This window comes from Protobothrops mucrosquamatus, unplaced genomic scaffold (genome assembly GCF_001527695.2).
Source record: "Protobothrops mucrosquamatus isolate PMUCROS unplaced genomic scaffold, P.Mucros_1.0 scaffold1908, whole genome shotgun sequence".
NCBI classification, from domain to species: Eukaryota; Metazoa; Chordata; class Lepidosauria; order Squamata; family Viperidae; genus Protobothrops; species Protobothrops mucrosquamatus.
Window position 1 is genome coordinate 1 of NW_015388032.1, and position 23,891 is coordinate 23,891.

Consider the following 23,891-nt stretch of genomic DNA (forward strand, 5'->3'; position numbering starts at 1 on the left):
ACTCACGACCATAGTTGAGCCCATTATTAGCATCATTAAATCGCTGCTCTCATTAGGCAAGGCACCCTTGCAATCCCAGCCCTCCACATTGCAGTCATCATGTGAGCATGGGATGCCTCAGGCAGTGGAGAAGCTGTGGTTGCCGAACAAATGGTCGTATGTTGAGGACAACCTGTATCCATTCCAGAGGTGGGGAGGGAAAAAAACCCAACAACAACCGAGTACAGGTAGTCCTCCACTGATGAGCACAATTGAGTCCAACATTTCTGTTGCTCAGTGAGACAGTTAAGTGAACTTTGCTTCATTTTACAACCTTTCCTGTCACAGTTGTTAAGTGAACCACTGGAGTTCTTAAGTTAGTAACACGGCTATTAAGTGAATCTGGCTTCCGCATTGGCTTTGCTGGTCAGTTGCTAAGCATCTTTTGATCACATGACTCTGGAGATGCTGCAGTGGTGGTAAAGGTGAAGAATGATGATAAATTACTGAATGCCGTTGTAACTTTGAACAATCATTTAACAAACGGTTGTAAGTGGAGGACTGCCTGTATCCAATTGCATTTTTGGTGCTATTGCTGCCCTTACCCTGGCAGGAGAAGGTGGCTTTTCCAGGAAATGCTTGCCGTTACTCACAAGATTGGGCTTTTTTCCCCACCGCAGACGTATGCTGAGATGGATCCTACCACAGCAGCTTTGGAGAAGGAACACGAAGCAGTGAGTGTTTATCCGTACCTGTCCTAGCTGTGTCTGGCTTGAAATCTGAAGAGTTTTGGAAAAGGGAGTATTACAAGCCGTGGCGGTACAGTGGTCAGAATGCAGTATTGCAGGCTAACTCTGCCGACTGCCAGCAGTTCGATCCTGACTGGCTCAAGGTTGACTCAGCCTTCCATCCTTCCGAGGTCGATGAAATGAGGACCCAGATTGTTAGGGGCAATAGGCCGACTCTGTAAAACCGCTTAGAGAGGACTGTAAAAACTATGAAGCGGTATATAAAGTCTTAAGTGCTATGTGTCATGTGTCTGATTAACGAAACACTTAAAAGGACTTTCAGGCATATTTTTTCCTAAAAGCATTTATTAAGGTTACAGAGACGTCAGTACAGCATGGTGGAAATGCTTAGGTCTGGCTTCTCTTCCGTTAGGCATATACATTCTAAGCATTTCCCACTCCCTTTTTTTGGGGTCATGGTTCACATCTTCCAATCAACTTGGAAGATGTGATTTACTTCCGGTTTCTTTTTCCCGGGCTATCCTTATTCTCCTCCCTTTTTCCCTGTTGCCTGGTTTAACTATAAAAATACCAGACAGTTCTGCATATTGTCAAAGCAAGAATATACAGTATTTGCAGCGTTGATACTATGGCTATTACTGTCTTTGTAGGACGCCGCTTACTTTTGTCTCCCTCTCAGATCACCAAAGTGAAATATGTGGACAAAATCCATATCGGGAATTACGAGATTGACGCTTGGTATTTCTCACCATTCCCAGAAGACTACGGGAAGCAGCCCAAGCTGTGGATCTGCGAATACTGCCTCAAGTATATGAAGTTTGAGAAGACTTACCGCTATCACCTTGTACGCAAGGGGGAAGGATAGTTGCCAGAGGGCTGGGGAAGGTTGGGGTGGGAGAGAATTGAGCACCAGAGAGCCTGTAAGCCAGACATGTCAAACACAAGGCCCGGGGGGCTGGATGCGGCCCGCGACGTTTCATGTGGCCCGCGAAGCCATCCTGGAAACAGTGAGGGAACGGCCCCCGTTGCCTTGGCCCTGGCCCAGGCCAGCCGGGAGCCAATGTACAATTTTGTGATGGGCATCTATGCTGAAACGCATTCACTCTTAGCTCCACAAGGCCATCTGGAAACAGTGAGGAACCAGCCCCTGCCGCGTCGGCCCCGCCTCCTGGGTGCATGCTGGGGAGGTGTCACCCTTTGTGAGGAATGAAGAAATGCATCATCGCCTGGAAGTGGCCAGCAAATGGCCCTTGCCTACTTCACATATCCGGCTTGATGGGCTCCGGGGGAGTGGTTTCGGCAGACTCTTCCAGTGGACCATGCCTTGGTGCTTACCCTGATCCCACCCCCTTCTGCCAGAGACCCTCAGATCTGTCCCACTCCAGCCCAGGCCCCCACAGGCACCCTTGACGCGAACGATGTAGAGCTAGCCATGCCCACCCAGTAGGCCGCACCCACTCCAGCCATGCCCACCCAGTAGGCCACGCCCACCCTGGCCACACCTACACACCCCCCCCCCGAGGACAACCGCAATGCTGATGCGGCCCTCAATGAAATTGAGTTTGACACCCCAGCTGTAAGTGGAATGAAACACTTATCAAAAAGAGAAAATGGCATCTGGGGATCAGTGCATATCAGTATATTTGAACTTGTGTACGGATACTCGACTTAACAATCGCAGTGGGGACCAAAATTTCGGTCACTAAGCGAAACTTTTGTTCAATGAATTTTGCCCCATTTTACGACCTTTCCAATTTGTTAGGTGAATCACTGCAGTTGTTATAGTAGTAACTGGTTGTTAACGAATCCCGCTTCCCCCATTGACTGCTTGCCAGAGAGTTGCAAAAGGTGATCACAGGATGCCAGGACACAGCAACGGTCATAAATATGAGTCAGTTGTTGCCAAGTGGCTGAATTTTGATCCCATGGCCATGGGGAATGCCGCAGTGATTGTAAATGTGAAAAATAGTCTCAAGTCACTGTTTTTCAGTGCCATTGTAACTTTGAACAATGATTAAATGAACATGATGAAGTTGAGGATTACTAAATGAAATTGAGGATTACCTGTATTTAGTTTCAGTATTTTCAATGTTGCCAACTGGAAAAATCTAAACGATGCTAAAATGAAACTGGAGAAAAATAATCAGGTCAAAAGACAAATAGATGCAAAAGGTGCATTGAACTGGTTCGTAGGTGAAATTCCTCAGGGGGAAAAAAAAAACCCCATAGATGCCTGTCATTTTTGGTACCCATAGCTCTTCTTATCGTTGCTTCAGGGCCAGTGTCAGTGGCGACAACCACCAGGGAAAGAAATCTACCGCAAAAACAACATCTCGGTATATGAGGTGGATGGCAAAGATCACAAGGTAAGAGACCATATCAGCTCCGGGGTTTCCACTAAGCTGTTACTGTGTTCATTTTTTGTGGTCTAGGCCAGGGCTTTTCAACCAGTGGTACGGGTACCACCTGTGGTACTTTGGCACTTGGCAGGTGGTACACGACCATCCAAGAAAAGTGGTAGCAGGGGAGGGGAATGAACTGAACCGGTGGCAGCACCGCACAAGCCTGAGCGAGAGACGACTGGAGCTGCAGGGCTGTCAGGGCTCAGCGGAAGCGCCAGGATCAGCGCCAGGCTCCAGCTGGAGCTCGGCGCTGATCATGGCGCTTCTGCTGAGCCCAGAAGAAGCGCCGATCAGCTGGAATGTTGCAGCATCTCCAGGGTCTTGTGATTTACATCAACTAATTCATATTTATGACGGTCACAGTGTCCCAGGGTCATGTGAAGTGACCAAAACCTGCTGCAACCACCCATCCGACGGGGGAATAAAAACCAAACACCCCCCCCATCCCACCCCACTGCCAATCCTCAACAGAAATGCTCACAACAATGAAAACCTCAGACAGGAGGAAGAGCGCCGCTGGGCGGGCAGGCAGGTGTCTTGCTCGGCTGTGGCTTGGCGGGCAATTTTTTCAGTGCCATTGTAACGTCGAACAGTCACTAAGCGAACTGTTTAAGTCGAGGACTACCTTTACTTTATCACTTTTTTCTTTTGGGGGGGTCATCAAGTTTTTGACACCTTGCTAGGCGACTGGTGGTACTCGGATGTTGCCATATCCTAAAAGTGGTACAATGGGTGAAAAGGTTGAAAAGCCCTGGCCTAGGTGGCAAGCTTGCTATTTTGGGAACCTGGCATTTGCCATCTTCACTGTTTGGAAAATCTGGTTCATCAGATAGAAAGCCAGTCACTCAGCAGAGTCATAAACAGTCATTAACTACTATATAATTTTACCTCTCCCCACATTTGCAAGTTGCTTTTAAATAAGCCAACCTACACAGGTAGTCCTCAACTTACGACCGCAACTGAGCCCAACCTTTCTGCTGCTGAATGACAGGGGTTAAGCGAATTTTGACCTTTCTTGCTGCAGCTAGTAAGTGAAACACAGTTGTTAACAACATGGTTGTTACGTGAATCTGGTTTCTCCCTTGACTTTGCTTGTCAGAAGGTTGCAAAAGTTGACCGGGACACTGCAACTGTCATAAATATGAGTCAGTTACCAAACATCTGAATGTTGATCGCGTGACCACAGGGGGTGCTGCAATGGCCGTAAGTGTGAAAAATGGTAATAAATCACTTTTATTATTGTCATTGTAACTTTGAACGGTCCCTAAATGAACTTGTTGTAAGTCGAAGACTACCTGTATGCAGGTAAAGTTTGTGTGGGCCAATAGCCTCGAACCTTCAATCTTTTGATATAGAAGTAGCTACATCAAAGATGGCAAATTACATGGAACACGGTGCCAACAGGTCTATGGAGATTCTCAGTTATCCAGGTCAGGGGTCCTCAAGCTCGGCAACTTTAAGACTTGTGGACTTCAACTCTTCAATTCTGGGAGTTGAAGTCCACAAGTCTTAAAGCTGCCAAGTTGAGGACCCCTGATCCAGGTCATACCGTGTTTCCCCGAAAATCCTAGCTTGATTTTTACGTTTGCGCCTAATATAAGCCCTATCCTCAAAATAGTTTTGGGCTGAGGCGCACACATAAAAATCAAGCTAGGGCAGGGGTGGGGGGTGCAGCTGCCCCACGCGCCCTGCAGCCACTTAGGACCGCTGCAGCCAGGCCTCCCATGCGCCAACATCTGTCGCGTTGCTGCCCGAGTTCTTCGGCCGCTCATGGCTGGACACGTGGCGCTTCGCACCAGTGCCACCACTCATGGCAGGAGGCCGCGTGGCGCATCGCGCCAGTGCCACTGCTCACACGCACGGCGGTGCAATGCGCCACACGGCCTGCCTGGCACGATGTGCCATGCGGCATCTGGCCGCAAGCGGCCGCAGAACTCAAGCAGCAGCGTGCCAGGGCGTGGGAGGCCTGGCTGCAGCAGTCCTAAAGTAAGCGGGTGCATGGCACGTGCTCAAGTCCCCACCCCCGCCCTAGCTTATTTTTACACGTGCTGAAGCTTCTTGGATGAGAAGCAAAACATTTTTCAAAGAAAAAAAAAATCCAGTTGTCTTGTGACAGTACTAACAAAAGCATTCTTTGAGAGTTGTCCAGAATTTCTAAAGGATGTATCTTAAAAACAAGCAAATGACTCACTGAGCAAATAAGCTCAGAGTTGTGACTCAAGGCGCAAAATGGCCAAGCTCAAATTATCCTACCGCAGACATATTATGTAAACGACTCAGCTCTGTGGAGAAGGCTCTGATGCCAAGAGAAAGACGAACTTCGGGAAGATGGAGGGTCTCTATTACGGTGGTGATATCTGCACCATTGGAAGTCCTGAAGGACCAGTTGGGGGACAAATGGAAAAGGTCCATGTAGGCGCTAAGAGTTGATGCAAGTTTGGCAGCACATACTAACTAAACGCAGTGTTTCTCAACCTTGACAATTTTAAGGCATGTGGACTTCAACTCGCAGAATTCCACAGCCAGCAATGCTGGCTGTGGAATTCTGGGAGTTGAAGTCCACATGCCTTAAAATTGTCAAGGTTGAGAAACGCTGAGCTAAAGGGTGCCAGGTTGGAGAAGGGCAGTCTTAAGCGTGAATAGCAATATGGAGTTTTAAGATATTTAATTTAATAACTGGAACAGTAAAGTGTATAATGGGCCAGAGCACACAGTTGTGGTTGATTGATTGGACAGTGCGAGCTCCTGCATGAGGCAATCTACATTATGATTGGTTGCTGCTTGAGAAGGGGGAGTTTCCCTTTTTCTTCTATGTGCTCTGTTTGCTGTTCTGTGATTTACCTCATGATTTACCTCATGATCTTAGCGTGTATCTGTCTATCTTATCTGCTGTAAATATAAATGTAAAATATATTTATTTATATAACAGTACAAGTCAGCGTCTTTGACTCCATTTTGGACACCGGCTGCTCAGTTCCCTGACACGAAGGCTCTTCTATTGAACTATTACTGCAGAAAAAATCATACTTAAGTACTGGTTGCATCTAAATTTTGAGAAGACCAATCCAGGAAGTTATGGAATGTATGAGACACTGTAGAACACGGGTCTTCAAACTTGGCCCTTTTATGACTTGTGGACTTCCAACTCCCAGAATTCCTCAGCCAGGCACGCTGGCTGAGGAATTCTGGGACTTGAAGTCCACAAGTCATAAAAGGGCCAAGCTTGAAGACCCCTGCTGTAGAACAATGTTTCTCAACCTTGGCAAGTTGAAGAGGTGTGGACTTCAACTCCCAGAATTCCCCAAAGTTGGCTGAGGAATTCTGGGAGTTGAAGTCCACACATCTTCACCTTGCCAAGGTTGAGAAGCACTGCTGTAGAATATGAAATGCAACCAGAGAATTCATTTTCTTTTCAAAGAATCAAACTTCAGGATGATTGCAAATCGGGGTGGGCAAAATGATAATTCTGGGGCGCAAGACCAGCCCTGAAACAGGCCTGTGTCATCCAGAATTGCTTCCAGAAGACTGTCAGGCTGCTCACAGAATGGCCCAGATAGGCCTGATTCAAAGAAGGAACCATTGAGTTTACAAATACCTATTTGTGAGGTTCAAAAGAAGGCACCTTACACAAAGTTTATTTTTTCTTACATGCATTCTTGGCTTTTTGAACAAGTTGGAGATACTGTCTCTCACTCTAGAACAGGGCTTTTCAACTTTTTCACCCATTGTACTTTTTTAGGATATGGCACTATCCAAGTACCACCAATCGCCTAGCAAGGTGTCAAAAACGTGATGACCAAAAAAAAAAAAAAAAAGGAAAAAAGTGAATAAAGTACAGGTAGTCCTCGACTTACAACAGTTCGCTTAGTGACTATTCGAAGTTACAATGGCACTGAAAAAAATGCCCCCCCCCAAGGCACAGCTGAGCAAGACACCTGCCTGCCCACCCGGCGGCGCTCTTCCTCCTGTCCGAGGTTTTCATTGTTGTGAGCATTTCTGTTGCGGATTGGCAGCGGGGGTGGAGTGGAGGGTGTTTGGTTTTTATTCCCCCCGTCTGCTGGGTGGTTGCAGCAGGTTTTGGTCACTTCACATGACCCTGGGACACTGTGACCGTCATAAATATGAATCAGTTGCCAAGCATCTGAATGTAAATCACAAGACCCTGGAGATGGTGCAACATTCCAGCTGATCAGTACTTCTTCTGGGCTCAGCAGAAGCGCCAGGATCAGCACCGAGCTCCAGCTGGAGACTGGCGCTGATCCTGGCGCTTCCGCTGAGCCCTGACAGTCCCGAAAAAGCGCTGATCCTGGCGCTTCCGCTGAGCCCTGACAGCCCTGCAGCTCCAGCCATCTCTTGCTCAGGCTTGTGCGGTGTTGCCACCGGTTCAGCTCATTCCTCTCCCCCACTACCACTTTTCTTGGATGGTCGCGTACCACCTGCCAGGTGCCAATGTACCACAGGTGGTACCCGTACCACTAGTTGAAAAGCCCTGCTCTAGAAAACCAAGTTTTAATTTTAGATAAGTTATAGTTGTGAATGAAATTCTCTTCTTTTAGAAAGTTTATTTCAGAGACACTTGTTTGTTTGTTTGTTTGTTTGTTTCAATAAGGAATGGGCCAACACTCCTCTTTCTCCTCTTTGCTCCTGGATTTCACATTTTTTTGTCTGAAGCCTATGTCCTTATTGCTCCTTTCCCCCCCAGATTTATTGCCAGAATTTGTGTCTTTTGGCCAAACTATTCCTGGATCATAAGACCCTCTACTTTGACGTGGAGCCCTTTGTCTTCTACATCCTTACTGAGGTGGACAGGCAAGGAGCCCACATCGTTGGCTACTTTTCCAAGGTACTGACTGCTGGTCTTCACGGGAGGGAGAATGCATTGTAACTAGCTTTGTGATCGGAAAAGTGGATAAATTCTACGGCCGTGCGAAATATTTTGTGCGCTACTGGTTTTAGGTGCTTTGTGTCTCTAAGTTTGTGTCAGCGTCTTTGGCTCCATTTGGACCCCTGCTGCTCAGTTCCCTGACATGGAGGCTCTTTGGGGTCTTTTGTCCTGTAGACTAAAACACAGTTGCTTTAAGCACAAGTGCTTTGGGATAGATGTGAACAGGGGGGAAAGTCAAGGAGAACAGTGGTGATGGGTGAGAGAAGACCCTAGGACTGTGGTGGCAAACCTATGGCACGCGTGCCAGAGGCAGCACTCAGAGCCCTCTCTGTGGGCATACGCGCCATGTCCCGGAGATGGCAACCGTCCCTCTTCAACCAGCCGCCCGCTAACTCACCAAGGTCCCACGTGGCCGGATGCATCCCAGCACGGCTGGATTCCCTCCCCCCTGTCCCATCCCTCCTGGCCTCGCATGCTCTCCTTTTCCCGGGCACGACCCACCGCATCCCCTCCTCAGCTGTCGGCCAGCCGTCCAACTCAGAGGCGGCTTCTCTGAATTGCTGGCGGCGGGCTGTGGAGCCCCAGAGTGCGCCTGTCGAGGGTCCGGCAGACCATGGCTGCTGACAGACACTGTCGGCCCCCGTGCGCTCGCTGGCCTCTGTGTGCAGGGGCCGATGGTGTCAGGCAGCAGCCGCCCTGGCCCCTGCCTTGCCTTACCCTACGACAATGGCACCCCCGCCCTGCCTCGCCTCACCCCGCAGGACGAGCCTCCTGCCCACTGTCCCACCTGCCAGAGACCCCCTGGGTCTCCCCCAACCCTGCCCCGCCCCACAGGCATCCCTCCCCACGAGCAACATCGAGGTGACCATGCCCACTTTGGCCGCACCCACCCAGTCTGCCATGACCACCACAGCCACGCCCACCCAGTGGGCCACGCCCACCCCGCACCCGGCGATAAATAAGTGGGTTTTGGGTTGCAGTTTGGGCACTCGGTCTCTAAAAGGTTCGCCATCACTGCCCTAGGAAGATTGGGAGGGACAAGAAGGCCACAGGGACATCAGGAGTGATTATGGGGAGGGAGAGAAGGAAAGGGTCTGGAAGATCAGGGCCATATGAAGATCAGGAGTTTTTACAAGAGCGGCCATGTATACTGGTCCTATCCACTCCATCCATGTCTTATTTTGTATTCAATTATCCGAGCATTCTGGCTCTCAGTTCTACAGAACCATGGCTGATCCAAATAATTCAGCAAATCTTCCAAATTAAGAGTTTTAGTTAACTTTTTCCCGTGTGAGCACTTAGAATCTTATTTCTGTGTGTTTAAAATTAGTGTCTGGTAAGAAAAGCTCAGAAGAAAATACAGTTTAAGAAACATGACAGGGAAAGAGAGAAGAAGAAATTACTCCCTGTGTGTGTGTTTTTGTGTGTGTGTGTGTGTGTGTGTGTGTGAAAGGGAGAGATCTTGGCGTGTCTGGTTTCCTCTGAAATCTGCAATACCTCACTTGGAAAACTTTAACCACGGACATAAGGAACATTTTATTGCCGCGAAAATTCAGCGTAATATTAAAAACCTGCAATGGAGCAGACTCCATAACAAAAATCTGTGTGAAGAATTGGACTGAATTGAAGTCCACACACAATCCTGGAATTGTGCAGTGTCAATCACTATGAGTCTGAAAAGCCCGATGGCAGTGATGGCGAACCTTTTAGAGACCGAGTGCCCAAAATGCAACCCAAAACCCACTTATGCATCGTCGGGTGCCGGGTGGGTGTGGCCCATTGGGTGGGTGTGGCCAATTGGGTGGGTGTGGCTGCGGTGGTAACGGCAGACTGGGTGGGACTAAAAAGTTCAATCAATCAATTCCAACTTTGCAAGATCTTTTTTTTTCCCCGCAAGAAGTTGAAATTGACTGATTGATTGGTTTTACAAATTTTATTAATTTTCAAATAAACAAGTTCTTAATACAAATATGGTGCACATAAAAAANTTCCTACCTACTTCCCTCTTCCTTTCCTCCCCTCCTACCCACACCTCTCTCCTCTTTCTCTTCCAACTACCCTACACATCCCACACATCAGACTGAGTGGGACTAAAAAATTCAATCAATCGATTCCAACTTTGCAAGATCTTTTTTTTCCCCCGCAAGAAGTTGAAATTGACTGATTGATTGAACCTTTTTTTTTTTTGCACACAGCGGCGGAGGCCTAAAGCAAAAAGGTTTTATAAGACCCAGCTGAAGGCCTAGGACTGGGGCTACGGCGCGCGTGCCCACAGAGAGGGCTCTGAGTGCCGCCTCTGGCACCCGTGCCATAGGTTCACCACCACTGCCCGACGATCATAGGTTGCTCTTAGAATTAAATTGGAAAAGAACCTGATAGGCAGACTACCTTGAGCTTTTGGATGATCAATGGAGTGTACATGTAATAAGTAATTTAAAAATATATAAGGAAGGAAGGTGATAAATAAATCAGTATCAAGATCAGCTTAGAGAGAGTTTGCAGCAGGAGAGCAAGCATGGATTTTATCCGTGTCAGTGGAGCGAGCTTTTCTCCAAAGTTACCTTTAGAGTTGCCAGATATAATGGGTGCAATTGGTGACTATTTTTAAAAGAAATAATGATTTTCTGGATGTTGATTTCTCTGCTTAAGGCTAGATTTCATAACATTTACCTGACTCCTGTGATTTCTTTTCCCTTCTAGGAAAAGGAATCCCCAGATGGAAATAACGTCGCTTGTATTCTAACCTTGCCCCCTTACCAGAGACGGGGCTATGGGAAATTCCTCATCGCATTCAGTAAGCTGTTCTTTTCTCAAGCCATGAATGATAAAAATGAATTGCAGAGTTGATTTATCAGTCTCTTAATTGCTTCCTGGTGATGGATCTGTAGATAGATCTATTGTGTGTCCCCACCCACCCACCCTCCCCGGTGACAAGTTAACTTCTGTTGCATCTGCCCTACCTCCTCCCCCCCCTTTTGTAACACCCCTGCTATCCTGATCGCTTTAGGGCAGGGGGTCTTCAAACGTGGCCCTTTTATGACTTGTGGACTTCAACTCCCAGAATTCCTCAGCCAGAGTCACGGTGCTAAGTATTTAGTCCAGTGACGGCGAACCTTTTAGAGACCGAGTGCCCAAACTGCAACCCAAAACCCACTTATTTATCGCCGGGTGCCCGTTGGGCATGGCCCACTGGGTGGGCATGGCTGTGGTGGTCATGGCAGATTGGGTGGGTGTGGCCAAGGTGGGCATGGTCACCTTGATGTTGCTCATGGGGAGGGACGCCTGTGGGGGCCAAGCAGGGTTGGGGGAGATCCAGGGGGTCTCTGGCAGGTGGGGCAGTGGGCAGGAGGCTTGTCCTGTGGGTGAGGCGAGGCAAGGTGGTGCCATTGTCACAGGGCAAGGTGAGACGGGCTGGGGCGGCTGCTGCCTGACACCATCGGCCCTGCACCCAGAGGCCAGCGAGCGCATGGGTGCTGGGATGCATCTGGCCATGTGGGACCTTAGCGAGTTAGCAGGTGGCTGGTTGAAGAGGGATGGTTGCCATCCCCAGGGCATGGCACGTGTGCCCACAGAGAGGGCTCTGAGTGCCGCCTCTGGCATGTGTGCCATAGGTTCGCCACCACTGTGATAGTAGATGTTGAGAAATGGCATCAGAAGCAGAGAAGCGGGTGGGGCAGTGGGTAGAAGGCTCGTCCTGCGGGTTGAGGCGAGGCAGGGCGGGGGTGCCATTGTCACAGGGCAAGGTGAGGCAGGGACCGGGGCGGCTGCTGCCTGACACCATCGGCCCACACACACACAGACCAGCAAGCGCACGGGGGCCGACAGTGTGTCAGCAGCCATAGCCTGCCGGCCGCTCGACCAGCGCACTCTGGGGCTCCGCAGCCCACCCCCAGCAGTTCAGAGAAGCTGCCTCTGAGCTGGACGGACGGCCGACAGCTGAGGAGGCGATGCGGTGGGTCGTGCCAGGGAAAAGGAGAGCATGCAAGGCCAGGAGGGATGGGACGGGGGGAGGGAAACCAGCCATGCTGGGATGGATCCGGCCATGTGGGACCTCAGCGAGTTAGCGGGCGGTTGGTTGAAGAGGGATGGTTGCCATCTTTGGGGCATGGCGCGCGTGCCCACAGAGAGGGCTCCCGAGTGCCGCCTCTGGCACCCGTGCCATAGGTTCGCCACCACTGATTTTAGTCCTTCCATTTTGAAGTTCACTTTATTAAAAGAGTCTGATCTGGCCTGAGCTTTTCCTTGCCCTCGAAATGCCTGGATTGTGAACCGAGACGCTTTTGAGGCCTTGACTTCTGGTTCTCTTCCTCCCCAGGCTACGAGCTCTCCAAACTTGAAAGCACCGTGGGATCCCCCGAGAAGCCCCTTTCGGACCTCGGCAAGCTGAGCTACCGCAGCTATTGGTCCTGGGTATTACTAGAGATCCTTCGGGATTTCCGAGGCACCCTTTCCATCAAGGATCTCAGGTAAGAGGAGGTTTGACTACTAGTCAGTTTATAGAACTGTTTGTGAGATGTAAATAAAAGCCCTTCCGGCACAGTGCTTAAAGCGCAGTATTGCAGACAAAGTCTGCAGCGGCCACCACATTTTCCAGACTTACAAAAAAGAGTATGGCTTAATAAGAAGTGGACAGAACATACAAAGGTCGAGGTCTGTAGAGCCTGCGTCTTGAGCACACTCTTGTACTGCAGTGAGTCTTGGTCCCTTCACGTACGGCAGGAGAGAAAGCTGAACACTTTTCACATGCGCTGTCTCCGATGTATTCTCGGCATCACCTGGCATGACAAAGTCCCAAATAGCGCAGTCCTGGAAGGTGCTGGAATCTCTAGCATGTATACACTATTGCAGGGGTGTCAAACTCAATTTCATTGAGGGCCGCATCAGCATTGCGGTTGCCCTCAGGGGGCTGGGTGGGTGCGGCCTACTGGGTGGGCGTGGATGGAGTGGGTGTGGCCTGCTGGGTGGGTGTGGCCAGCTCTAAATCTTTCGCGTCAAGGGTGCCTGTGGGGGCCTGGGCAGGAGTGGGACAGATCTGAGGGTCTCTGGCAGAAGGGGGTGGGACCAGGGCAAGTGCCAAGGCATGGTCCACTGGAGGAGCCTCACTGTTCCTCTCAGGCCATGGAGGGGGGGGGCTTATGGAGCTAAGACTGAATGCGTTTCAGCATAGATGGCCACCACAAAATTGTACATTGGCTCCCGGCTGGCCTGGGCCAGGGCCAAGGCAGCGGGGGCCATTCCTTCACTGTTTCCAGGATGGCTTCGCGGGCCACATGAAAGCACTTCGCGGGCTGCATCCAGCCCCCGGGCCTTGTGTTTGACATGTCTGCACTATTGAAACAGTGACACCTATGCTGGCTTGGGCATGTCGTGAGAATGTCGTGAGATCTCCTGTATGGAGCACTAGTGCAGGGAAAGCGCCCCAGAGGGAGACCTGAGCTGCGATATAAGGATATCTGCAAGAGGGACCTAAAGGCCTTGGGAATGGACATTAACAGCTGGGAATCCTTGACCTCTGATCGTTCAGCCTGGAGGCTAAAGACATAGACTTCTCCAATTTGAAGAGACACTTGTGCAGCAGGCTGAGGCAAAGAGGCAGTCCCGGAACCAGTGAAATCTGGGGGCTGGACAGGGGACAGATTGTATCTGCCCTCAGTGTGGAAGGGACTGCCATTCTCGAATTGGCCTTTTCAGCCACACTAGATGCTGCCTTAGGACCTCTTTCCAGAGCACGATACCATAGTCCAGTGATGGCGAACCTTTTTAGAGACCGAGTGCCTAAAAACTGGCCCCGCCCCTGCTCCACCCCTACCCCCCCGCCCCCCCATCTCCCACCCCACCTGCCCGCAGGGCCACTCACCGCCTCCAGGGCCCGCCACAGATCACCCAGGCAGCCCAGCAGCGCCATGGCGGCCACGGCCTCTGCCCACGCCCTGCAGCATCAACTGCACGATGGGGCGTGAGGGCAGAGCCTTGTCTACGCTGCCTGGCTGCCATGTCCTTGGCTGCGCTGCTCCGCGTGGGCCACGCTCAGGCGACTCTCCTCCAGGGGGGCTGCTGGAGAGGAGGGGGTCACGGGGGCAGATGAGGCTGGGGCAACGGCACGTGTGCCCACAGAGAGGGCTCCGAGTGCCGCCTCTGGCACCCATGCCATAGGTTCGCCACCACGGCCATAGTCTCTCGAGACTGAAGGATGCCAATAGAATAGAATTGCAGACTAACTCTGCTCACAGCCTGGAGTCTGATCCCGAAGGGGCTCAAGGTTGACTCCTTCCGAGGTCGGTAAAATGAGGACCTGGATTGTTTGGGGGGGGGCAATATAACCGACATTGTAAACATTCCAACCAGCAAAGTTAGTGGGGAAAGCCAGATTCGCTTCATGACCAGGCGGCGCCCTTAAAACAATTGCGGTGATTCGCTTAACCCGCCGTGGTAAAAGTCACCAAATTGGGCACGGCTCAACGGCGTACAGTAAGTGAGGCTGGTGCTGAGGGAGGACCGCGTGCCCTTCGGTGGCATCTTGATGGTGGAGCAGCCTGGATTGAGCGTTAATGAGGCCTATTTGAAAGGACCCCTGACCTCCCCTTATCTTGGACTCGTTTCCAGCTGACGTTGCGCGTGTTGTTGTTTCCCTTGGCACAGCCAGATGACGAGCATCACGCAGAACGACATCATCAGCACCTTGCAGTCCCTGAACATGGTCAAGTATTGGAAGGGGCAGCATGTGATCTGCGTCACTCCCAAGTTGGTGGAGGAGCATCTCAAAAGCGCTCAGTATAAGAAGCCGCCTATCACAGGTACCGCCGGACGGGGAAACGGTGGGCGGGACGCCCTAGTGATTAATCGTGCTCTCAAAAAGTCTGATGCGCGGCGTTAGATCCGCACGGGCTATTTAACGTGGTGGTGCTCCTCCTTCTCTTTCTCTCTTTGCCTGTGTACAATTTCCAGATCTGCAGGGAGGGCAGAACTGAAATCAACTCCTGCCAGATTGTTAACATTTGCTAGATTTAACTTCTGGGCCTGCAAGTCCCCAACCTTTTTTTTTTTGTTTGTTTGTCTATACAGTTCTTACAATAACTGCATTGTCTCTCGCTGACTTCCTTTTTAAGGCCACATGTCACCACCTGTTGCTTCTTCAAATTCCCAGTTTTAACTGTTCTCATGCTGGTGTTTTCTGTCTTTTTAGCTTTCTTGCGCGGGTGTGGGTACGTCTGTTTTTTCTCTGAAACATATGTACGTAGTCCTCAACTTAACAACAGTTCATTTAGTGACCATTCGAAGTTACAACGGCACTGGAAAATGTGATTTATGACCCTTGTTCACAGTTACAACCTTTGCAGCATCCCCCTGGTCAGGTGATCAGAATTCGTACTTATGACCTTCACCTGATCACTTTTGGCGACCTTCCGACCGGCAAAGTCAGTGGGGAAGCCAGATTCACTTTAACAGCCTGGTTACTAACTAATCAACTGCCGTGATTTCACTTAACAACTGTGGCAAAAAAAGGGGCAAAACTCACTTAACAAATGTCTTACTTAACAACAGAAATTTGGGCCTCAGTTGTGGGTCGTAAGTCGAAGACTGCCTGTAGTTTTTCCAGATTTTCAGTGCTCTAAAGTTCCTGAGAGCGATCTCTTTAAGCCCTAATTTTAATTCATTTAATGACCATTCAAAGTTACCCCAGTGCTGGAAAAAGTGACTTATGACCAGTCCTCACACTCGTGACCATTGCAGTGTCCCTGTGGTCCCTGTAATCAAAATTTGGGCACTTGGCAACCGGTCTGTATTCACGAGAGTTGCAGTGTCCAAAGGGTTGCGTGATTGCCATTTGTGACTTTTCCCTGGTGGTTTCCAAAATCTAAGTCAACGGAGGAAGCTGGTTACGGTTAATGTCCAGGTGATTTGCTTAATGACCGTGGTAGAAAGGTCGTAAAAAGGGGCACAACTCGCTTAATGACTGCATTGCTTAGCAGTAGTAGTTCTGGTACCAATTGTGGATGAGGGCTACCTGTAATTAATTCAGTTTCCCAATTTTTCCTTAAGCAGCATTCTTAAGAAGAACAGTTGTCAGGAATTGGGTACGTCTAGTTTAACGAAGAGAAGGATGAGGGGGGATATGATAGCCAGTGTTCCAGTATCTCAGGGGCTGCCCCAAAGAAGAGGGAGTCAAGCTATTCTCCAAAGCACCTGAAGGCAGGACAAGAAGCAACGGATGGAAACTAACCAAAGAGAGAAGCAACCTAGAACTAAGGAGAAACTTCCTGACAGTTAGAACAATTAACCAGTGGAACAACCTGCCTCCAGAAGCGGTGAATGCTTCAACACTGAAAGTTTTTAAGAAGAGACTGGACAGCCATTTGTCCGAAATGGTATAGGGTTTCCTTCCTGAGCAGAGGGTTGGACTAGATGACCTCCAAGGCCCCTTCCAACTTTATTATTTATTTATTTATTTATTTATCACTTGTTGCTTGTATGCACTGAGAGTCATAAAAGAGCCAAGGTTGCCTACCCCTGGTCTAGTTTAATGAAGAGAAGGACGAGGGGGGACATGATAGCAGTGTTCCAGTATCTCAGGGGCTGCCCCAAAGAAGAGGGAGTCAAGCTATTCTCCAAGGCGCTTGAAGGCAGGACAAGAAGCAACGGGTGGAAACTGATCAAGGAGAGAAGCAACCTAGAGCTTAGGAGAAACTTCCTGACAAAATGATTAATCAGTGGAAGAGCTTGCCTCCAGAAGTTGTGGGTATTACATCACTGGAGGCTTTTAAGAAGAGACCGGACACCCCCTTGTCTGGAATGGTATAGGGCAGTGATGACGAACCTTTTAGAGACTGAGTGCCCAAAACTGGCTCCGTCCCTGCCCCGCCCCCACCCCGCCTGCCCGCAGGGCCACTCACCACCTCCAGGGCCCGCCGCAGATCGCCCAGGCAGCCCAGCAGCACCATGGTGGCCACGCGCTCTGCCTGCGCCCCGCAGCATCAACTGTGTGCGGTGGGGCATGAGGGCAAAGTCTTGTCTACACTGCCTGGCTGTCATGTCCTTGGCTGCGCTGCTCCGTGTGGGCCACGCTCGGAGGCGACTCTCCAGGGGGGCTGCTGGTGAGGGAGTCATGGGGGGAGGCGAGGCTGGGTCAATGGCACCTGTGCCCACAGAGAGGGCTCCGAGTGCCGCCTCTGGCACACGTGCCATAGGTTCGCCACCACTGGTATAGGACAGTGATGGCAAAACGTTTAGAGACCGAGTGCCCAAAAAACAGCCCCGCCCTGGCCCCCGCTCCACCCCTGGTCCCACCCACCCCGTCCCCACCTGCCCTACCCCTGCTCCGCCCCCGCCCATCCCCAGGGCCACTCACCGCCTCCATGGCCAGCCGCAGATCGTCCAGGCGATCCAGCAGTGCCATGGCGGCCACGCCCTCTGCCACGCCCCGCAGCATCAACTGCACGAGACGGGGCGCGAGGGTGGAGTCTTATCCCCACTGACCGGCTGCCACGTCCTTGGCTGCGCTGCTCCGCACAGGCCGTGCCCGGGCGCGACTCTCCTCCCGGGGGGCTATTGGAGAGGAGGGGCCGTGGGGGGAGGCGGGGCTGGGGCGACGGCACGCGTGCCCACAGAGAGGCCTCCGAGTGCCGCCTCTGGCACGCGTGCCATAGGTTCGCCACCACTGGTCTAGGGTCTCCTGCTTGAGCGGCGGGTTGGATTGGAAGACCTCCAGGGTCCCTTCCAACTCTGCAGTTCTATGTTTTATTCTTCACCTACGTCTTTCTGGGGACTCTCCTCAAGCTGTTGCTTACGCTGAACGCTGCTTGCTCCTAAACGTGTCCTTTTAGTTTTCCTGACTCATGGAACTGCTTTCCAGTCTTGGCTGTGCCCTTTAATCCCAACTAAACTGACATTCCTGGATCCCTTCCAAGGAATGGACTTCAAACTGTTCAAGTCTCCGAAGCAACTGGTTTCATTTGCCCTGCACTAACCCGGGCAGTTAATACTTAACTCCCATAAGCTAGCCGGGGAGGATTATTTATTCAGTTTACCGCGTCGGAATCGCAGAAGAGCTGCTGAGAGAATGCTAGCCTTTTATTTGAAGCCTATTGCAAGTGATGTTCATTCGCAGGGCGAGATTGTTTTTTTTTTCGGCAGGAAGCGTTGCACACACACACACACACACACACACCCCCAAGGAAGAACACAGCAGCCTAGAAAAGAGCACATCTCTTTTGATATGTGGTGGGACATAAATCATTCGGCAGACCCCGGTGTGCACTTCTGGCACGCAGTTCTTGTCAAGAGTTTCCAGTCATAGCTGGATGTTTATCTAACCTTGGCTTGGCTCTATACCACCGCAGTTTATGCGCACCTGATCTTTCCTGTTTTGCAGCCCAAGCTGCGGTATAATATCAACACAAATAAACTGAAATATTTGTGCGTTACAAAGTGCAAACATTTCAATGGCTCTTCGCCCACCCTATAAAGCCGTTTCCTCCATTAAGCCAAAGAACTTCAATTTATTGGCAACCATGCCCGGTGTCTACATCAGAGTCATCTCGGGAAGAAGTCGAGATATTGCAGGTTTTTGCTGAAAGAGGTATTGTTATTTTTTTTCCCCCCCAGGGAGCGGATGACGTTGCGGTATCTGTCGTTTATGTAACAGGAGCTGCAGGGAGATTATTATTTGGACCCCCTCCCAGATCTCTTTCCTTTTCAAAAAGCGGCTCGGTCAGGAACTGCCTGTTGGGAGGGGCACGAGGGTTGTGAAGCTGGTACAAACAAGGCATAAACACTTGCGCGGTGGCCTGAATGACCAGGAGGGCCTCTTAAATCAAAAATGAATCTGCCCTGGCCCTTGCAGGTAGTCCTCAACCTAAGACCACAACGGAGCCCAACATTTCCGTTGCTAAGCGAGACAGTTGTTAAGTGAGTTTTGCTTCGTTTTACAGCCTTTCTTGCCACAGCTGTTAAGTGGCTCACTGCAGTTGCTAAGTTAGGGACACGGCTGTTAAGCGAATCTGTCTTCCTCGTTGACGCTGCTTGTCAGACGGTCGCAAAAGGTATACCACAACCGTCATAAACATGAGCCAGTTGCCAAGCATCCAAATTTTGTTCCCGGGACCTTGGGGATGCTGCAACTCTTGTAGGTGTGGAAAATAGTCATATGTCTTTTTTTTTTTTTTTTTAATGCTGTTGTAACTTCAGACAGTCCCTAAATCAGCAGTTCTCAACCTATGGGTCGTGACCCCATTTGGGGTCGATCGACCATTTCATGGGGGTCGCCAAGCAAGGCTGTCCGCCATTTTTTTTTCCCCTTTTCCGGCGGGTGCCTTACCTCCCTTGGGCTGGGCCAGCTGGTGGTCGGCCTGCTCCGTCTCTGCCGCTTGCCAGCTACGCCTCGGCCGGCGCAGGGGGTGGAACCACACATGTGTGGCGCTCCCGGGCAGGGAAAGTCCTCGACTTACGACCGGTTGGGTAGTCCCCGACTTACGACCAGTTTAGTCCTCGACTTACGACCGGTTGGGGGTCGCGGCATTAAAAAGGTTGAGAACCACTGCCCTAAATGAACGCTTGTAAGTAAAGGACACACCTGCCTTCGTGTTTGCTGTTACTAGTCCAAGGCATAATTTTATTCAGGGTGGTATCTGTTGCGCTTTCTCTAATACTCAATTTGATTATCCTGTTGAATTTTCATCAGCCTACTCAGGAAGGACACCCATGCCCATGATATTTGAAATAGTGATGGACTTTGTTTGACTGCTCTGCCCCTTTTCCACTTACCTGTTCAGACCCATTAAGTTTTCTTATTTCCTTCCCCCCTTTTTTTTTTCTCCAGTGGATTCTCTCTGCCTGAGATGGGCACCTCCTAAACACAAGCAAGCCAAGATTTCCAAGAAGTGAAGGAAAAACTGACTTGAAAAACGGAAAGGGTTTGGCTTCACATCTGCTTTTTTTATTTTGGAAGATGTTCACTAATTTAACATTGCTGTCAATCTTGTACTGAAAAGGCATACATGGATCAGGTGGCTTGGGGTTATGAGAAACACCTGAAAACAGGTGGGCTCGTTTGAACGAAGACTACTTATTTTATCCCTCCCCCTTTTTTTTTCTGTTGCTCGATATAGAACTTTCTTTCTTTCTTTCTTTCTAAACTTGGTGTCTTCTCTAAGTCGGAACTGGTATCCTCATTCGTATCATAAAAGGAGCAGATAAATCATTTTATTATTTCTAATTGACAGTTCTAACTGACTTCGGGATGTTACTAATCCCAGAATCAAAGCAGGTCATTCAATATGGCAGAACTGTGGCAGCACGAGACCTGAGCAGTAAATAAACGCAGGGATTGGCTATTTGAAGAGCACATAGTCAACAAAAGTTGGGAGGCCGTGAATTACTAACAGTAATACTGAAAACTAGATTATTGATTATCATAAGAAGGAAGATTGACGTCTCCAAAAGAGATCTCCAACTTAATTGAAATATTGAACAATCAGCCTTGCTCAGCATTTTGAAGAGAGAAAAAAAATCTGTGTCTTCTGTAATTCTTGAGAAAATGGTCCCTCTTGGTAGATCTGTTGTCGTTCTCCATCTCTTCAAAGGGAGGCAAGTAGTTTGTACATTCTATCAAAGCTCATACATGTTCTTAGTTATGCTAGATAAGTAGCTTGAATCCTTCCACTCTTCCACGGCTGTTAGCCAAGTGGGAAAAGAGGGAGAGAATGTTTTCAAGTAGTATCACTTGCTCCACAGTCAACATTTAAGGTCAATGCTGACAAAAATATAAGATGTATTAGAGTTGCAATGCTTGGTAACCCGTAGCACGAGAGTCAGGATTTGGGGGTTAAAGACTCAGGAAAGAGGGAAAGTGGAAATAGGCACATATAAAAGTCCTATGTCCCTTCCGAGGTTGTTCCATAGTGCAGTGTTGGCTTATATGATGTAACTAAAAGGAATTTACCAATTCCTTTTACAGTGCCTCAAAGTAAATGGCTCTTTCTAGGAACAAAACGTTGAACGAGAGCGGTGGGGGGGGGAACATGCTTTTAAATTTAGCTGCCCTTCTAAAAGACAGCCTTTACCCAGATGAATGGACGAACTCCGGATTGGAGAAAACTGACTACAAGGCTATGGTAGAATTACTTGATATTTTCCCCTTCCGTGGCGTGAACCGCATTTGGTGGTGATCAAATGAGGAGGGACTTTTCCAAAAGATCAAAAGTCTCTTGAAGCGATCAAGTGGACCGAAGAGAAAAACTTGTCGCTACTTAACGCCACCGGTTTCCGCTGAGGTCCTTGCCTACGTTCGGTGTTTTGGGGGAGAGTGATTTGGGGAGGGACCCTGAGGCTTGTGGTGGATGTCTTGGGTAGAAACATCTATTCACAGAGTTGCTGTAGTTTTTAATGTGTATACCATATATATATAGTGTGTTCTGCTTAAGAAATATTTTAATAAAAAAAAAACATAACACAAGTACTGTGCCATTTTATGACTAATGTACCAGAATTACACCTGATCATTAATGGTGGCACAATGAAAAAACTAAATGACAAGAAACAACCCTGGGAGAGGAAAACTAGAGGAAAAGATCCTTCTAAAGAAGAGCAATCCCATAGCAGGAAATGAAGACGGCTTGGTATCGATAAGCTTAGGTCACAGAAACTACGTCCTTTTCACAACAGGTAGTTATCACTTGTTACCCTGCTGTGAAGGGGTTAACTAATGCATCTCTTCCTCATTTCCACAAGGTTTGACTAACAGCAGCATGCCAAGATGTTAAATCCTGTCCTAACAGTCAACCTTAATGAAGCCTCACTTGCCAAATATGACTGGGTTGTTTTTCTTGATTAGCCTGGGTCTGGTGACAGTTTTGTGTAAGAATTGCACGTCTATCATAATCCCAAACTCTTGACCAACTCATGCCAAGTATTCATGGTACAGCTCAGGTGAGAAGATCAATTGCATGAGTCATTACGCTCGGCTGTAGACAATCCAGATCCCGGTCGTTTGGCATCTACTTCCTGCATGCCTTTTGGAGAAGTCTACCTGTGTATCTTAATGCCCATAAGCAACTGCTTCGCAATCTGTAAATTTTCTCTAGTTCCCCCTTGACGTTTCTTGTGAGATAAAAACCCACAAAGCTTCCCTTTGGTAATAAATAAACGCCGTTATTAGTGTAGAATTACCAATTTACTTTATTAAAACCCTTCGTCTCGAAAGCAGCAACTGATTTCAATCCTTCTTTAAAAGATGATGTGTACATTGCTCTTTTTTTTTTTAAAGTGTGTGCAAACATAAATTATCTAAATACAATTGCAACCCTCTCCCCCCCCCCCCAGAGGGCAATTTTGATCATCATTGATGTTCCCGCAAAAGAGTCCCACTCCCTTTCATCCGGCGTCCATGCTGGCAGCATTTTTGTCCAAGCATACCTGGAGGGGAAAAAGCAATCCCCTTCATCTCCTTCACATCGGGAGTCGTACTACTCCATAAATCTGTCAGGCTGACAATTGGTAACACAGAAGAGTCGTACTACTCCATAAATCTGTCAGGCTGACAATTGGTAACACAGAACGAAAACCCGCGCCGGGATGGTTATCTCTGAACTGAGGTGTCCACACACAAACAAGAACAGCCCAGAATCTCTGCTCTCAGCCTTCGGCCCAGCTTGGAGGGAATTCCTAAATTACACAGCGGAAACATCCAGAGGCTGCATTTCCACCCCTGCACAATTCCGGCTTAAATCGGGGCAAAACCCGCAAGGCTAGCAGCACGCGCAGAAGTGGGCCTAATCGCCCAGCCAAAGATCAAAAGGCAACAGCTTGGTTTCAAAGTCCCAGCACCTCCGCTGAGTCTTTTTTTTTTTTTTAATTCAGTCTGTGAGCCAGAAGGAGGGGTGGGTAAATACCAAGTCGGAGAGGGAGCCCAGAAGAGAGAGAGAAAAATGAGGGTCAAGTAAACCAAACGTGGGTAGAAGTAGCCCTATAGAATATTATCCCTTTTTCAGAGCTCGGTGGCTGCGCCGTACTTAGCCAACAGTGTTCTTGACCTCTTCCTCATAAGCCAAGATCATAACAGAGCCTAAGAGTAGACCTGCTAACCCTGTGAAAATCCCCCATCCTCCCAAGTTACTAATGGCATGATATACTTGGCAAGACAGGGATCTTTTTAAGAGGGAGACATTTTACGTCAGGGGCCCGTTGTGCTGCTCTCTGAACTATCCAGTTGAGCCAGATATCCGAGCACGATCTCAATTGAATCCTAAAGGAAGAAAGGATTCGGCTGACTGGTTTCTCTTCAAAGGGCTCGCTCAACTTTGGTCCTCTGAACAATGTCCCAACTATTGTGGAGGGCCTTGCCTTCACGGCAACAGTCAGGAAGGCTACACATTCACATTCTGAGCAGGCAAGGAGGAACTGGGCAAGGAAAGGAACCTGTCTTGAAACCGATCACGTTTCAAAACGTGTGCCAGGAATGCAATTGGAGAAGAGCGCCAGATACTCAACAGAGAGAGATGAGTCATACCGTTCCGGAATTTGCCTAAAAAAGGAGACTAGGCTCCCACTGACTTACAAAATTAGGTCCGCAGTAGCAAAAGAGAGGTTTATTACAGATGTGTATCCAGCTATGATTTTTAAAAAAGGCCAAGCAAGTCGTGGGCAGTGGGGAAGGGGCAAAAAAAAAAGAGATACTCCTGGAAATTATGAATTAGAATCAGGGGTAGTCAACCTTGGCTCTTTTATGACTCGTGGACTTCAACTCCCAGAATTCCTGAGCCAGCTAAGCTGGCTCAGGAATTCTGGGAATTAAAGTCCACGAGTCATAAAAGAGCCGAGGTTGACTACCCCTGAATTAGATCCTCAAGAGTAAAAAAACAGGGATAGGAGTGAAGTGTGAAC

At 49.2% G+C, this 23,891-nt stretch overlaps 1 protein-coding gene across 1 annotated transcript; it reads left to right on the plus strand.

Annotated features, from left to right (window-relative positions):
• Positions 1-659: 659 nt before the first annotated feature.
• Positions 660-23,715, plus strand: LOC107294315 (histone acetyltransferase KAT8; the record flags this gene model as incomplete). The annotated part of the gene is made up of 8 exons (XM_015823543.1): positions 660-713; positions 1,408-1,572; positions 3,005-3,094; positions 7,833-7,973; positions 10,716-10,809; positions 12,331-12,481; positions 14,655-14,809; positions 19,831-23,715. Coding segments are annotated over 8 exons (915 nt in total), but the record flags the coding sequence as incomplete, so codon positions are not given.
• Between the last annotated feature and the right edge of the window lie 176 nt (positions 23,716-23,891).